We start from the raw sequence: 16,515 nt of genomic DNA on the forward strand, positions 1-16,515 counted from the left end.
AGGAAAAGAGATTGAAAGACGGGCTCAAAGCCAACCTTAAAACTCTGGCATAGACACTGAGAACTGGGAAGCCCTGGCCCTTGACTGCTCCAGCTGGAGGTCAGCTGTGACCAGCAGTGCTGCAGAATTTGAAGAGGCACGAATGGATGCAAAAGAGAGAAACATGCCAAGAGGAAGGTGTGTCAAGCCAACCCTGACCAGGACCGCCTTCCACCTGGAAACCGATGCCCTCACTCCGGGAGATCAAGAATTAGGCTCCACAGTCCCTATGGACCCACCCTCAGAATACCAACCTTGGAGGACCATCATCCTCAGAGTAAGAGGGATCACCTAAGTAACTAAATAAGTAAGTAATGAGTCTTCACTGCCATGTAATCTGGGATAAGATCAGATCCTGGGATATAAGGACAGTGTAGAAGGGGCTATGACTTGCCCAAGGCCGCCACGCAGTGGATTTCGTGGATGAGAAGGATTCAAACCTTGGTCATTGGAGCTGTAGTTTTATAAGGTTTTCGCCTTCCCTAGCAAAAAGTGCTGTTGCCTTACCACATGACAACAACTGATTTCATAGCATTGAGCCTCGGCAATTAAAGTTGGCTTAAATTGCATTAATTTTACAGTGCAAATCAGGCATGGGAAAACTTCGGCTCTCCAGGTATTTTGGACTTAAACTTCCACAATTCCTGGCCTCAGGCCCTTTCCTTTCCCCCCTCAGCCGCTTAAGCGGCTGAGGGGGGAAAGGAAGGGGCCTGAGGCCAGGAATTGTGGGAGTTGAAGTCCAAAATACCTGGAGGGATGGAGTTTGCCCATGCCTGGTGTAGATGCACCAATAGTGTCCCAACCCTGCAACAATTCCTTTCTGCATCATCCCACTGGATGCTCTGGGTGGGTCCCTTTGCTTACAGATCCATGCCATTATCGGCATCCCCTGCAGTGTCGACCAACTTAAGTAGGATTTAGGTTAACGCTTCCGTGAACGTGGTCCTTAATAGCCAAAGCTCCGACAGCAGGAACCGCCTGCTCCCCTTGCGCCGTTGCAGATGCTAGGCTTTTAATTTACAGCTTTATGTTCTGTTTTTATGGCTTTCTAAATTGCTTCTTTAAAAACAAATGTCAGAGTTTTGCCGGCGTCCAGGGAGGTGGGCCTGGCTGTAATAGCTTCTTAAATCACCGAATGGAGGAAGGAACCGCAGGCAGCTGGCTATGAATAAAGAAAGAGAGCAAAACAAGAGAAGATGGAAAGAACAAGGGAAAGCAACAAAGGAGGAATGATTATAGGAGAGCAAAGTTAGAGAAATCAGGCTACCCAGCGACTTGATGGTTCTGCACCAAGTATTTCAGCAGACAGAGTTTGGCAACTTTTTTAGTTGACAATTTGCAGGATTTAGCTTTGTGCTCAAAGGTAGGATACATCTATATCCACATATCTATAGATACCTTTATCTTTATCTAGATATCTAAATATAAATCAAAAAGTGGGTGCCAGAAACAATATCATACGAAAGCTGAGTGGCACAACCTGATACAATGAAGACATCTGCCCTTGTGCTTTGCTACTCTGCTGCTTAGTACGCATGCCCAGGGTGGAACACATCTCACCATGTTAAAACAGTGGATGTAGCTCTTTAAAAAATATTTTATTGAAATTTAATACAAGTGGTAATCCAGGCCAATGGATACTCCACCTCAGACATCAGAAGAGCTGCAAGACCAAGAACAAGCCACGAGAGGAAAGATGAAGATCCACCCAGAGGAAAAGTGTTCTTGCCATATATCAAGGGAACCACTGACCGCATAGGGAAGCTGATGAGGAAACACAACATACAAACTATCTACAGACCCACCAAGAAAATCCAACAAATGCTACGTTCAGCAAAGGACAAGAGGGATCCTCTCACCTCTGCAGGAGTCTACCGTGTACCATGCAGCTGTGGACAAGTCTACAGAGGGACCACCAAACGCAGCAGCATTGCCCAACACACGAATCCAGGAACATGAAAGGCACTGTAGACTACTTCAACCAGAGAAGTCAGCCATAGCAGAGCTCCTGATGAACCAGCCTGGACACAGCATATTATTTGAGAACACAGAAATGCTGGACCACACCAACAACCACCATGTCAGACTACACAGAGAAGCCATTGAAATCCACAAGTATGTGGACAATTTCAACAGAAAGGAAGAGACCATGAAAATGAACAAAATCTGGCTACCAGTATTAAAAAACTCTAAAATTACAACAGCAAAACAGCAGAGAGGAAACAACCAGGCGCATCTTAACACCTCTCAACAGGGGATTTTTCCAGGCTCAGGCAGGCCTTCAAATGCTAATGAAGGTGGTCAGTTGAAACATTCACACCTAGCTCCAGCAGACAAGAGTCCTTCGTCCCACCCTGGTCATTCCACAGATATATAAACCCATTGTCCTAATTCCAACAGACCTCACTACCTCTGAGGATGCTTGCCATAGATGCAGGCGAAACGTCAGGAGAAATGCCTCTAGAACATGGCCCTATAGCCCAAAAACCCCACAAGAACCTAGTGATTCCAGCCATGAAAGCCTTCGACAAAACTCTGTAGTTGCTGTACACTAAGGGCCCTTCCACACAGCCAGAAAATCAAGGCAGATAATCCGACATTATCCAAGTGTGGACTCAGATTACCCAGTTCATAGCAGATATTATGGGATTTTCTGCCTTGATATTCAGGATATAGGGCTGTGTGGAAGGGTCCTTAGTGTGCATCAACTACAGAGTTATCTGTATAAGAATTTAAAATGTCTGCCAAAACACGACACAATTTTATAGACTTGGTGGCGTTTCTGAGCAGTCTTCAAAGGCAACCCCACGTAGGGTGCATTGCAGTAATCTATTCGGCATGCAAGAAGAGCGTGGACCACTGTCCAGACTTCCCAAGGTGCGGGTGCAGCTGGAGCACAAGTTTTCACTGTGCAAAAGCTTCCCTGACCATTGCTGAGACTTGAGGTTCCAGGCTCAGTGATGAATCCAAGAGGACTCCCAAACTACGAACTTGTGCCTTCAGGGGGAGTGCAACCCATCCAACACAGGCTGTAACCCTATGCCCTGTTCAGCCTTTCGACTGACCCGGAGGACCTCTGTCTTGTGTGGATTCAATTTCAATTTGTTAGCTCTCATCCAGTCCGACACTGCTGCCAAGCAGTGGTTCAAGGTTTGAACAGCCTCTTTGGTGGAAAGGAGTGACATATTTCGACATCATAGAATCAAAGAGTTGGAAGAGACTTCATGGGCCATCCAGTCCAACCCCATTCTGCCAAGAAGCAGAAAAATTGCATTCAAAGCTCCCCCGACAGATGGCCATCCAGCCTCTGATTAAAAGCCTCCAAAGAAGGAGCCTCCACCACACTCCGGGGCAGAGAGTTCCACTGCTGAACGGCTCTCACAGTCAGGAAGTTCTTCCTCATGTTCAGATGGAATTGCCTTTCCTGTAGTTTGAAACCATTGCTCCGCGTCCTAGTCTCCTGGGCAGCAGAAAACAAGCGTGCTCCCTTCTCATTCAATCTGATGTCCTGTATTATATTAACTGATCCTGTTAATTTACTCTGTTTCCATGATATTTCCTATGCCGTTATACATTGTTATCCACCTTCCTAAACCACTTATCCTTTAACTAGTTCACATAGTGGTTTTCTTCCCACCCCCTCCAAAATTATTCTGCTGTTATTGTTGTTGCTAGCTATTATTGTTATGTTGTTTTACGCTGTTTTATGCTGTCTTAATTGTTTTTGCTTTGTTTTTAATTGTATTCTGCCTTGGGCTTGGGCCCCATGTAAGCCGCCCCGAGACCCTTCGGGGAGATGGAGGCAGGGTCGAAAAATAAAGTTGTTCTTCCTCCTCCTCCTCCTCCTCCTCCTCCTCCTCCTCCTCTTCTTCTTCTTATTCTCCGCGTGACTTCCTCTCACATACTTATACATGGCTATCATGTCTCCTCTCAGCCTTCTCTTCTTCATGCTAAACATGTCCAGTTCTTTAAGCCGCTCCTCATAGGACTTGTTCTCCAGACGCTTGATCATTTTAGCTGCCCTCCTTTGGACACGATCCAGCTTGTCAACATCTCTCTTCAATTGTGGTGCCCAGAATTGGACACAGCATTCCAGGTGTAGTCTAACCAAGGCAGAGTAGAGGGGTAGTATGACTTCCCTGGATCTATACTCCTATTGATGCAGACCGAAATCCTGTTGGCCTTTTTTTTGCTGCTGCATCACATGGTTGGCTCATGTTTAACTTGTTGTCCACGAGGACTCCAAGCTCTTTTTCACATGTACTGCTCTCGAGCCACGTGTCCCCTATTCTGTATCTTTGCATTGCACGCCATCAGCATAGAGATAACACCATATTCCAAAACTCCAAATGATCTTCCCCAGCGGCTTCATGTAGATGTTAAACAACATCGGGCACAGATTGTATTCAATGATTCAAAGTAGTCTCAAGAGTGCTAGACTTGTGGGTTCACCCTTAAATTCGTTACACTGATTAAATTGGTTAAACCGATTATGTGCTGCACCACCCTGAGATCCCATGACATAGCGAGAGAGTTTTAAAAGTCCTGTGGTTTAACTTTAAAAAGAGTACAGTACAACTGACAATACTTGTAGCCTACTTCTGAGCAAACCTCCATAGGGTGCATTTACATTACAGAATCAAAAGTTTTAGGCCTCATCTACACTGCCATATAATCCAGATTAACAAAGCATAACTGACAAGACTTGTAGCCTACTTCTGAGCAAACCTCCATAGGGTGATGATCCACATCATCTGCTTTGAACTGGATTTTTTTTTTGTCATGTCAGGAGCAAGTCACTTCTGGTGTGAGAGAATTGGCCGTCTGCAAGGACGTTGCCCAGGGAACGCCTGGATGATTTGATGTTTTTATCATCCTTGTGGGAGGCTTCTCTCATGTCCCCGCATGAGGAGCTGGAGCTGATAGAGGGAGCTCTTCTGCCTCTCCCCGGATTCGAACCTGCGACCTGTCGGTCTTCAGTCCTGCCGGCACAGGGGTTTAACCCACTGCGCCACTGGGGGCTCCTTTTGAACTGGATTATATGAAGCTACACTGCCATATAATCCAGTTCAAAGCGGGTAATCTGGATGTTACATGGCAGTGTAAGAAGGGGACAAAGTGGTGTCAAACTGCATTCATTCTACTGTGTAGATGCAGCCTGGGTCCAACCATAATAAAAACCAAAAGCCCACGTTTTCCCAAAAAATATGGATGGGAGTTTCTCAAGAGTGAAATACTCAAGGCGCAATTGCAAACCGTGCCAACAAAGAGAAAAAATAGGACAAATAATCCCGTTTAGATTACTGCAACGCTCTCTACGTGGGGTTGCCTATGAAGACTGCCTGGAAGCTCCAACTAGTCCAACGTGCGGCAGCCAGAATGCTAACACGAGCAGGGTACAGGGAGCATACTACTCCTCTGTTGCACCAGCTCCACTAGGTGCCAATTAGCTTCCGAGCACAATTCAAAGTGCTGGTGTTAACCTATAAAGCCCTAAACGACTCCGGCCCAATTTACCTGTCCGAACGTATTCTCCCCTATGAACCATCAAGGTTGTTAAGATCGTCTGGAGGGGCCCTGCTCTCGGTCCCACCGGCCTCTCAGGCGTGTCTGGTGGGGACGAGGGACAGGGCCTTCTCGGTGGTGGCCCCTCGACTCTGGAACTCTCTCCCACTGGAGATCAGAACTGCCCCCTCCATCCTGTCGTTCAGAAAACGGGTGAAAACCTTGCTATGGGGTTTGGCTTTCGACGAGTGAATCAATATTTCTGTGATCGGATAGATGACGATGAATGATGGACAACGAATTCACTATGACGACTGACCATTGTTATTATGTGATTGCATTTTGCTGTCATAACGTTTTAATTGAATATGTTATATGATGTTTTTAATGATTGTTTTGTGATTTTATTGTTGGAAACTGGCCCGAGTCCCCCGATAGAGGGGAGAAGACCGGTATACAAAAGTTGCTAAATAAATAAATAAGTGCAAGGAAGCCAGAATGGATGTCCAAAGAACTTCTAACTGTGCTAAGACACAAAAGAGACATGCACAAGAAGTGGAAAAAGGGAGAAATCACCAAAGAAGAATTCAAACAAATAGCCAACACCTGTAGGGAAAAGGTCCGCAAGGCTAAATCACAAAACGAGCTCAGGCTTGCCAGGGACATTAAAAACAAATAATTTACTAGGTTCTTGTGGGTTTTTTCGGGCTATAGGGCCATGTTCTAGAGGCATTTCTCCTGACGTTTCGCCTGCATCTATGGCAAGCATCCTCAGAGGTAGTGAGGTCTGTTGGAATTAGGACAATGCGTTTATATATCTGTGGAATGGCTGGGGTGGGGCAAAGAGCTCTTCTCTGCTGGAGCTAGGTATGAATGTTTCTACTGACCACCTTCACTAGCATTTGAAGGCCTGGCTGAGCCTGGGAAAATCTTTTGTCGAGAGGTGTTAATATGTGCCTGGTTGTTTCCTCTCTGCTGTTTTGCTGTTGTAATTTTAGTTATTTATTTATAATAATTTGTTTCTTTTCCGGTCCCAATTCAAGGTGCAGGTTATCACCTACAAAGCCCTGAATGGCCTGCATCCCAGAACATCAAGACAGAAAATTATCTCAGTGTGGACTCAGATAACCCAGTCCAAAGCAGATATTGTGGGATTTTCTGCCTTGATATTCAGGGATATGGGGCTGTGTGGAAGGGCCCAGGGATTAACTATCCTGAACTTTTGGGGTGCCTTCCTATTGGCCCCACGCGAGCTTCTCTGGAGGGAAAAGGTTGGGCTTTACCTGCCTTTGCAAGGCGCCAGTCCTCAATGAGGAGGCGCAGCTGATGAAGGAGGAAGAGGAGGAGGAGCAGAAGAAGGCGGAGAGCGGGGCGGGGCGTGGGGCGCCTCCCACCCACGGGAGGGCGCCGGGACAGTGGCGGCTCAGGCGAAGGCGCAAACCGTGTCCCCGGTGGGTCTCCCGTGGGCTGCTTCTTTTGGCACCATGCCTCGCGTGGGGGCCTCGGAGCGGAGCCCCTTGCTGGCCTATCGCCTCTGCAGCAGCATCTCCGTGGAGGGCGAGACGCGCGTGGGGGCCTCCGCACGCAAGCTGCCCACTTTCCTGGGCGTCGTGGTGCCCACCCTCCTCTCCATGTTCAGCGTCGTCCTCTTCCTCCGACTCGGTGAGTCCACGCTGGGATCCCCACTCACTCACCCACTCACCCACTCGACCCACGCGTGGTCGGGACTCGCGTGTTTTTTTTTTTAAAGTTATTAAACTTTTGAAGAGAGAGAAAGAAAAAAAACTTTGTGGGGACTTCAGAAGTTTTGGACTCGCAACACCCACGCAGGACAGTTGTAGTAGAAACAGGAAGTTGTGCTCAGCTCTGATTGAAAACCATCCTGGGAACGCTGGGCTTCCTGTCCTCACTGTATGTATGTCTGGTCTTCACTGGAAGGTTTCAGCCAGGTAGAGGCAAAGTTGGGCCCTCCAGGTGTTTTGGACTTCAACTCCCACCATTCCTGACAAGGAATGATGAGTAATGACAATCATTGCAAAGCTATACAGTCATATTTAAAGCAATGGTTCAAGACACACTGACTAAGTGGACAAAGGGATCTTGGAGAAGATTTGGAGACTGAAGGAAGTGCCTCCTAGGCTGGAGAATTAATGTTTGACTCCACTTGTAATTGCCCAAACAGAATGCTTTGGAATCCTGGGAGTTGTAGTTTGAGGGACACTCATGCATTCTTTCAAAGGCAATAGACCAGTGTTTCTCAATCTGGGGGTCGTGAGAGGGTGTCAAAGGGGTCGCCAAAGACCATCAGAAAACATAGTATTTTCTGTTGGTCATTGGGATTCTGTGTTGGTGGAGTTCAGAATGCTCTTTGATTGTAGGTGAACTATAAATCCCAACAACTACAACTCCCAAATGCCAAGGTCTATTTTACCCAGACTCCACCAGTGTTCACATTTGGGCATATTGAGTATTCGTGCCAAGTTTGGTCCAGATCCATCATTGCCTGAAACCACAGCACTCCTGTGGATATAGGTGAACTACAACTCCCAAACTCAAGGTCAGTGCCCACAAAACCCTTCCAGTGTTTTCTGTTGGTCATGGGAGTTCTGTGTGGGAAATTTGGCCTAATTCTCTTGTTGGTGGGGATCGGAATGCTCTTTGATTGTAGGTGAACTATAAATCCCGGTAACTACAACTCCCAAATGTCAAGGTCTATTTTCACCAAACTCCACCAGTGTTCACATTTGGGCATATTGAGTATTCGTGCCAAGGTTGGTCCAGATCCATCATTGTTTGAGTCCACAGTGCTCTCTGGATAGAGGTGAACTACAACTCCCAAACTCAAGGTCAGTGCCCACCAAACCCCGTATTTTTTTATGGTAATGGGAGTTCTGTGTGCCAAGCTCGGTTTAAATCCATCACTGGTGGAGTTCATAATGCTCTTTGATTATAAGTGAACTATAAATCCCAGCAACAACAACTCCCAAATTACAAAATCAATCCTCCCCCAAACCCCACTAGCATTCACAATTGGGCGTATTGGGTATTTGTGCTCAATTTAGTCCAGTGAATGAAAATCCATCCTGCATATCAGATATTTACATTACGATTTCTAACAGTAGTACAATGACAGGTATCAAGTAGCAACGAAAACAATATTCTGGTTGGGAGTCACCACAACATATGGAACTGCATTAAGGGGTCGTGGCATTAGCAAGGTTGAGAACCACTGCTATAGACTTTCTCAACCTTCCTAATGCCGTGACCCCTTAATACAGTTCCTCATGTTGTGGTGACCCCCAACCATAACATCATACTTGTTTCTACTTCCATAAGTGTAATTTTGCTACTGTTATGAATCATATTGTAAATATCTGATATTCAAGATGTGTTTCCATTCATTGGACCAAACTTGGCACAAAGACCCAATACGCCCAAATTTGAATACTGGTGGTATGGGGTGGGGGATTGATTTTGTCATTTGGGAGTTGTAGTTGCTGGGATTTATAGTTCACCTACACTCAAAGAGCATTCTGAACTCCACCAACGATGGAACTGAACCAAACTTGGATCACAGAGCTCCCATGGCCAACAGAAAATACTGGAAGGGTTTGGTGGGCACTGACTTTGAGTTTGGGAGTTGTAGTTCACTTACATCCAGATATTACTGTGGACTCAAAGAATGATGGATCGGGACCAAACTTGGCACAAATACTCAATATGACCAAATGTGAGCAATAGTAGAGTTTGGGGGAAATAGACCTTGACATTTGGGAGTTGTAGTTGCTGGGATTTATAGTTCATCTGAAATCAAAGAGCATTCTGAGCTCCACCAGTGATGGAATCGAGCCAAATCTGGCACTCAGAACTCCCATGACCAAAGGAAAAAACTGGAAGGGTTTGAAGGGCATTGACCTTGAGTTTGGGAGTTGTAGTTCACCTACATCTAGCACTGTGGACTCAAACAATGATGGATCTGGACCAAACTTGGCATGAATACTCAATATGCCCACTTGTGAACACTGTTGGAGTTTGGGGAAAATAGACCTTGACACTTGGTAGTTGCCATTGCTGGGATTTATAGTTCACCTGCAATCAAAGAGCATTCTGAACACCAGTGATAGAATTGGGGCAAACTTCCCACACAGAACCCCCATGACCAACTGAAAATACTGTGTTTTCTTATGGTCTTTGGCAACTCCTCTGACACCCCCTCACACAAACCCCAGCGATCCCAACCCCCAATAGACCTTGTCAAACTATAGATCCCAGAATTATATAGCATGGACGCTCCATCTACAGTGCCATATAATCCAGTTTCTGAATCCGAATTATCTGATGAATTGGATCATATAATCCAGTTCAAAACAGATCATCTGGATGCAGAGACTGGATTATTCATCAGTGTAGATCCAGCGAGAGCCATGGCAGTACAAGTGGTGTCGAACTGCATTAACTCTACAGTGTAGATGCACTCTAAATGAGTTGTTTTCAAATGTGTGGCATAAAGGTCCCTTTGTTTACGGATCTAGTGACTAATATTTTTTGAGATTCCCCATTCCTCAATTAGGATACTTTTTGCATTAGCCTGTTAAGGCTTATTTGCTTGAGTAAATAAAATAATCTTTCTCTGGCAAAGAAAAGATAGCAGAGAAAGGCCCAGCCTAGTTTCCTTTTTCACAAAGAGAGAGAGTACATTTACACTGTGGGATGAATGGAGTTTGACACCACTTGAACTACCATGGCTCAATGCTATGGAATTGTGGGAGTTGTAGGTTTACAAGACTCTTAGCCTTCTCTGCCAAAGAGTGTTGATGCCTCAGCAAACTACAACTCCCAGGGTTCCGTAGGCTTGAGCCATGGCAGCTCAAGTGGAGTCATACTGCATTAATTCTACAGTGTAGATTAGGCATGGGCAAACTTGGGCCCTCCAAGTGTTTTGGACTGCAACTCCCACCATCCCTAACAGCTTCAGGCCCCTTCCTTTTCCCCCTCAGCCGCTTAAGCGGCTGAGGGGGAAAAGGAAGGGGCCTGAGGCTGTTAGGAATGGTGGGAGTTGCAGTCCAAAACACCTGGAGGGCCCAAGTTTGCAAATCCACATGTTGGGAGCAATCACCAAGAAGGCTCTGCCCTGTGTCCTCACCAACTACTTTTATATGATAGTGATGGAACAGGCATAGAGGCCTTGCAAAAGATCTGAAAACTCAGGCAGGCTTACAGGGCATATTTCAAGTTGTCTGTAACGAGCAATATAAATATTGCGTCCCTTTGGCATCTGCTGGGGTGTTGTTCCAGGATTCATTGTGGACACCAGAATCCATGGATGCTCAGGTCCCATTATATACACTGGTATCACTTATATAAAAGGGCAAAATCAAAGTTTGCTTTGTGAAATTGTTTTGAAGCCTTTGTTGGTGGAGTCCACGGATATGGAGTACTGACTATGCCATTGATTGCAGAATCCACGGATATGGAGTGCTGACTGTAAACAGTTTCCAAATGAAGCGCAGATTGGAATTGTATGGCTTTTCATAAAGTGTCAAAATACAACCTCCAGATTTCTTCATCTTTAGCTATGCTGGTTAGGACTGCTGGGAGTTGAGATCAATTGCACGAGGAAGGCCACAGGATCCTCACCTTGAGTGCAAAGGTTGTTTACAGGTTGTTGAAGACTTTCATCAGTGTCATATAAGAGCAATATACACGTTTGGTTTCTGTGAGTTTTCCAGGCTGTCTGGCCATATTCCAGAAGCATTCTCTCCTGGTGTTTCACTCACACCTATGGCAGGCATCCTCAGAGGTTGTGAGGTCTGTTGGAAACTAGGCAAGTGGGGTTTGTATATCTGTGGAATAATATCCAGGGTGGGAGAAAGAACTCTTGTCTGTTCGAGGCAAGTGTGAATGCTGCAATTGATCACCTTGATTAGCATTGAATTCTGGACCACTCTAACAACCACAATGTCATACTACACAGAGAAGCCATTGAAATTCACAAACATGTGGACAATTTCAACAGAAAAGAGGAAAACATGAAAAGGAACAAAATCTGGCTACCAGTATTTTAAAAACTTTAAAATCAGGGTAGTAAATAAAGAATACTCAAAAACAGAGGAATTCCAGACAAAAAACAATCAGGGCCAGCTAATCACCTCCCAACAAAGGATTTCCTCAGGCAGGAATCAGCCAAGCCTTGAAGTTGCAAAGCTATTCAGTACTAATCAGGGTGATCAGTTGCAGCATTCAGACTTGCTTCCAACAAACAAGAGTTCTTTCTCCCACCTCGGACATTCTACAGATATATAACCCCCACTTGCCTAGTTTCAAACAGACCTCATAACCTCTGAGGATGCCTGCCATAGATGTGGGTGAAGTATCAGGAGAGAATGCTTCTGAAACATGGCCATACAGCCTAGAAAACTCAAAACAACCCAGTGATTCAGGCCATGAAAGCCTTCGACAACACAGTATACAGGTTCTCCTGATGTTTCACTCACATCTAGGAGCAAAACAGGGGACTTCCAGACAGGGAACAATCAGGGCCAACTAACACCTCCCAACAAAGGACACCCACAGCAACAGTGGGTGAAACATCTAGGGAGAATACTTCTGGAACATAGTTATGCAGCCCGGAAAACTCACAGCAACCCAGTATACCGGTTGTTGCACTGTGTGCGTTGAAGTCGTTTTGAACTTATTTCAACCCACAAGGCTTTCTTGGCAAGATGTCCTCAGATTAGATTGAAACCCAGCAGTCAAATCAATTCCACTATGGTGGCTCTCATGCAAGCTTTTGCTGCTGCTTTTGTCTAACTTATGGTGACTCAATAGTAGCGTTTTCTTGGAAAAAAATCTGTTCAGAGACATGTTTGTCTTCCTTTGAAGCCGAGAGTGTGTGACTTGCCTCATGTCACCTATTGAGTTAGGAGCCCCCGGTGGCGTAGTGGGTTAAACCTCTGTGCCGACAGGACTGAAGGCCGGCAGCTCGCAGGTTCGAATCCGGGGAGAGTGCGGATGAGCTCCCTCTGTCAGCTCCAGCTCCTCATGCGGGGACATGAGAGAAGCCTCCCACAAGGATGGTAAAAACATTCGGATATCCCCTGGGCAACATCCTTGCAGACGGCCAATTCTCTCACTTGCAGTTTCTCAAGTCACTCCTGACATGACAAAAAAACCTATTGAGTTTCCATGCTGAGCAAGGATTTTGAACCCCAGTCTCCCAGAGAATGAGTCCAACACTAACCATTCTGGCTAGTTAACATCAGTTAACTAAATCTAGGCAGTCCCCAAGTTACAAACATACAACTGGCAAATGAGTTCTAGTTAAGAACTGGGGCGTGTGCTGTCGCACGCTGGGCCTGTGCGCATAAGACTGAAGACAGGACCTAAATTCTGTGTGCCCAACGGGGACGCTGGGGCTGCCTCAGATTAAAGGCCTTTGGATTTCCTTAAAACAGAGTCTTTAGATTGCTTAAAGGTTCAACAAAGTTCTTTATTATTGAAAACAAACAGGTACTTTAAGGCTTTCTTAACAGTCTATTGGCTCTCTCTCAATCTTGTCCACAGGGAACAGGCACTATCTTCATAACTGTATACTAACTAATGGGGAAATCCTTAACTTCTAATCTGGGCAGTCTGTCTATGCCTCTGTTGGCGTGGAGCCCCTGCACCCGGTACCAACTGCTTCTGGCTTCTGCAAGTGACCCTTACCAAGCAGAGCTATGTAGACTTCCAGGGGAAAAAAGAAGGAATTCAGGCTTTGGTGATGGCTGACTGAAGTCCCTCAGCGAAGGAGCTGTAAGGCTGTATAATCCTTGGCCAAGCTATGGGATCTTTTCCCCCGGCCAAGCTGTAGAAGATGAAGCTTTCTACAGGAGCTCTTGGTATTATGTCCTGCATGAAAGGCTTCTCTGTGTGGACTGACCCAAACTGGCTCCTATTTCCCCCAAAACCCAAAAAAGGGGGTGGGACCAGGGAACCTAACTATAATTGACAGGTGGCTTGCCCTACGATTGCAGCCAAAAGAAGCCACCTATCTGCAGAGTCCCTGAAACTTAGGACTACAACAAACATTCAATGCAAAGCAAACAAAATTGGAACTTCTGGTACAGCTGTACCTGCATAGGGCAAGAAAACAGGAAGTGGGAGAAATCTACCTCTTAGAAGGGAAATTTACTCCTGGAAGAGTTATTACCAAAGGGGTCTCCACTGAAGATTTACCACCAATCCTTGTTTCCACAACAAGCCCAAATGTTAAAATCCAATTATCATAGGGACAGAAAGTGAGGTGAAGTCTTCTCAACAGAGGCACAGACAGCAAAGGAAATGCCACAGGGGTGTTAGCCCTTCCCTGTGCTATCCAAAGAATATATATATGGCCGGAGCTACACTTACAACATGTACCTGTTTCAACTTACATACAAATTTAACAAGCACAAACCTACCTCTCTTGTTCATACCTTGGGGACTGTCTGTACCCAATGAAACTTCCAACAGTGATGTTGTTCCTTCATTGAAATAGTTGTGGCAGCAGAGAAGATGGCAGTGGGTGAGCCTGGATGTGCCGGGAGCAATCAATCAGGTTGCCCGTCTCCGTGGGCTAGCCCGGGGCAATCATTACGATCTCTGTGTGCGTCTTCATTAATATCTTTCTGGAATTGGAATGGCACATGAGCGGCAACATGGTATTAATTAAGAGCATAGGCAGGGCTGCGGGAAACGTGGATGTATTTATTAATTCTGGCCCGAAACCAAAATTGGATGAAGGCGCCATCTCATCAAGAGTTCACACCTGTGAGTTCATTGCAAGTTCATCCCATCTCAGCAGCCTTTCCATAGTGATGTAAAACATTAATCAATTGCTTGTCCATCAGAAAAAAGGTTGTCTTGAGTTTTGCCCACTATGAGGAAAGCTGTGAAATGATGGTGATAATGATTTTGCCTTTTGATGAGAGTCCCCGATTTTCTGTTTTCAGTGGTTTCTTTGGCAACTCATTCTACTGTATGAGAAAATGCAAGAGTTTTGCACAAATGAGAAAGGCTGGATTTCTGTTGTTATCTTCTTCCTGTGTAAAGGCCCCATCTATGCTTGAAACTACATTATACTGTCAGTGTAGACTCATATAATGCAGTTCAGAGAGGTGGTGTAAGTGGGGTCCATGCCTCCTTGCAGAAGAATATGTGGAAGGTGTAAAGTTGCAAAAATGGCATTGCACATTGAGCATTTATGTACATCTTGTGTGGACATGTCACTTCCAAAACTCTCTAGTAGTAGTCCTTACTTAGGTAATCCCTTGTTATCCGAATAAGATTGTCCTTGTTCGTTTTTTTTTTTCCGTGTCAGGAGTGACTTGAGAAACTGCAAGTCGCTTCTGGTAAGAGAGAATTGGCCGTCTGCAAGGATGTTGCGTAGGGGACGCCCGGATGATTTTTTTGATGTTTTTATCATCCTTGTGGGAGGCTTCTCTCATGTCCCTGCATGAGGAGCTAGAGCTGATAGAGGGAGCTCATCCGCCTCTCCCCGGATTTGAACCTGCGACCTGTCAGTCTTCGGTCCTGCCGGCACAGGGGTTTAACCGACTGCGTCATCGGGGGCTCCCTTCAAGTTTGGTGTCCTGCAGTGGAGCCTCATTATTGACCTACATGTTCTCTCACAGTGAGGGCACCGGTTTCCAGGTGGAAGGCGGTCCCGGACGGGGTTGGCTTGATGCGCCTTCCTCTTGGCATGTTTCTCTCTTTTGCCCTCTATTCAAGCTTCTTCAAATTCTGCAGCACTGTTGGTCACAGCTGACCTCCAGCTAGAGCGCTCAAAAGCTAGAGCTTCACAGTTCTCAGTGTCAATGCCAGAGTTTTTAAGATTGGCTTTGAGTCCATCTTTCAGTCTCTTTTCCTGTCCACCAACATTCCATTTTCTGCTCTTGAGTTTGGAGTAGCGTAACTGCTTTGGGAGACGGTGGTTGGGCATTCGGACAACATGTCCAGTCCAGTGGAGTTGATGGCAGAGGACCATATCTTCAGTGCTGGTGATCTTTGCTTTTTCCAGCACACTGACATTTGTCTATCTGTTTTCCCAAGACATTTGCAGGAATTTTCAGAGGCAATGCTGATTAAATTGTTCCAGAAGTTGCATGTGATTTCTGTAGATAGTCCACATTTTGCAGGCATATAGCAGGGTTGGGAGGACAATAACTTTATAAACAAGCACCACGGTATCCCTATTGATGTCCCAGTCCTCAAACACTCTGTGCTTCATTTGGAAAAATGCTGCACTCGCAGAGTTCAAACAGTGTTGTATTTCAGTGTCAATGTTTACTTTTGTGAAGAGGTGGCTGTATTCCTGGCATTGGAGAGGGATTGGCTGGTGCCTGCTGGAAGAGCAGTTTGGTTTTCTCAATGCTCAATGACAGACCAAGCTTCTCGTATGCTTCTGCAAAGGTGTTTAGTATGGCTTGTAAGTCTTCTTCTGAATGTGCACAGATGACATTGTCATCAGCATATTGAAGCTCTATAACAGATTTTGTTGTAACCTTCGTTTTGGCCTTCAGTCTGCTGAGGTTAAATAGCTTGCCATCTGTCTAACAGATGATTTCCACTCTGGTGGGTAGCTTCCCATCAACAAGATGAAGTATCATAGTGATGAAGATGGAAAATAAAATTCGGGCAATAACACATCCCTGTTTGACTCCTGATTCCACCTTTAATGGGTCACTTTGGGAGTAGTAGCAATAGCAACAGCAACAATAGCAACACATTTTACTTGTTGCCCATCACTTTTCATGACTTGGAACAGAAGAGTTTTAACTTGTTGGTGGGATGGCAGCAAGTTGTATTTCTTTGCTTCCGTATGCCAGAATGGGCTGTAAATCTCTAGACAGTGGCTGATAGCTTTGGTTAGGAAAACGTTGTGGCTTAAATGGAACCATTTCCTTTTTCTACATGTTCAGATTGATTTCTGGTAAGTGAGGCAGGAAGCCT

At 45.6% G+C, this 16,515-nt stretch overlaps 1 protein-coding gene across 1 annotated transcript in view; it reads left to right on the forward strand.

Annotated features, from left to right (window-relative positions):
* The first annotated feature begins 6,930 nt into the window (after positions 1-6,930).
* LOC132770403 (solute carrier family 12 member 9-like) overlaps positions 6,931-16,515 on the forward strand; it is a 188,382-nt gene continuing 178,797 nt past the window's right edge. The window contains exon 1 of the mRNA XM_060767328.2: positions 6,931-7,206. Within this exon, the coding sequence (XP_060623311.2) occupies positions 7,029-7,206 (178 nt within the window). The 5' untranslated portion in view covers positions 6,931-7,028. The remainder of the gene's footprint in view (positions 7,207-16,515) is intronic.

Source organism: Anolis sagrei, chromosome 3, assembly GCF_037176765.1.
Source record: "Anolis sagrei isolate rAnoSag1 chromosome 3, rAnoSag1.mat, whole genome shotgun sequence".
NCBI lineage: Eukaryota > Metazoa > Chordata > Lepidosauria > Squamata > Dactyloidae > Anolis > Anolis sagrei.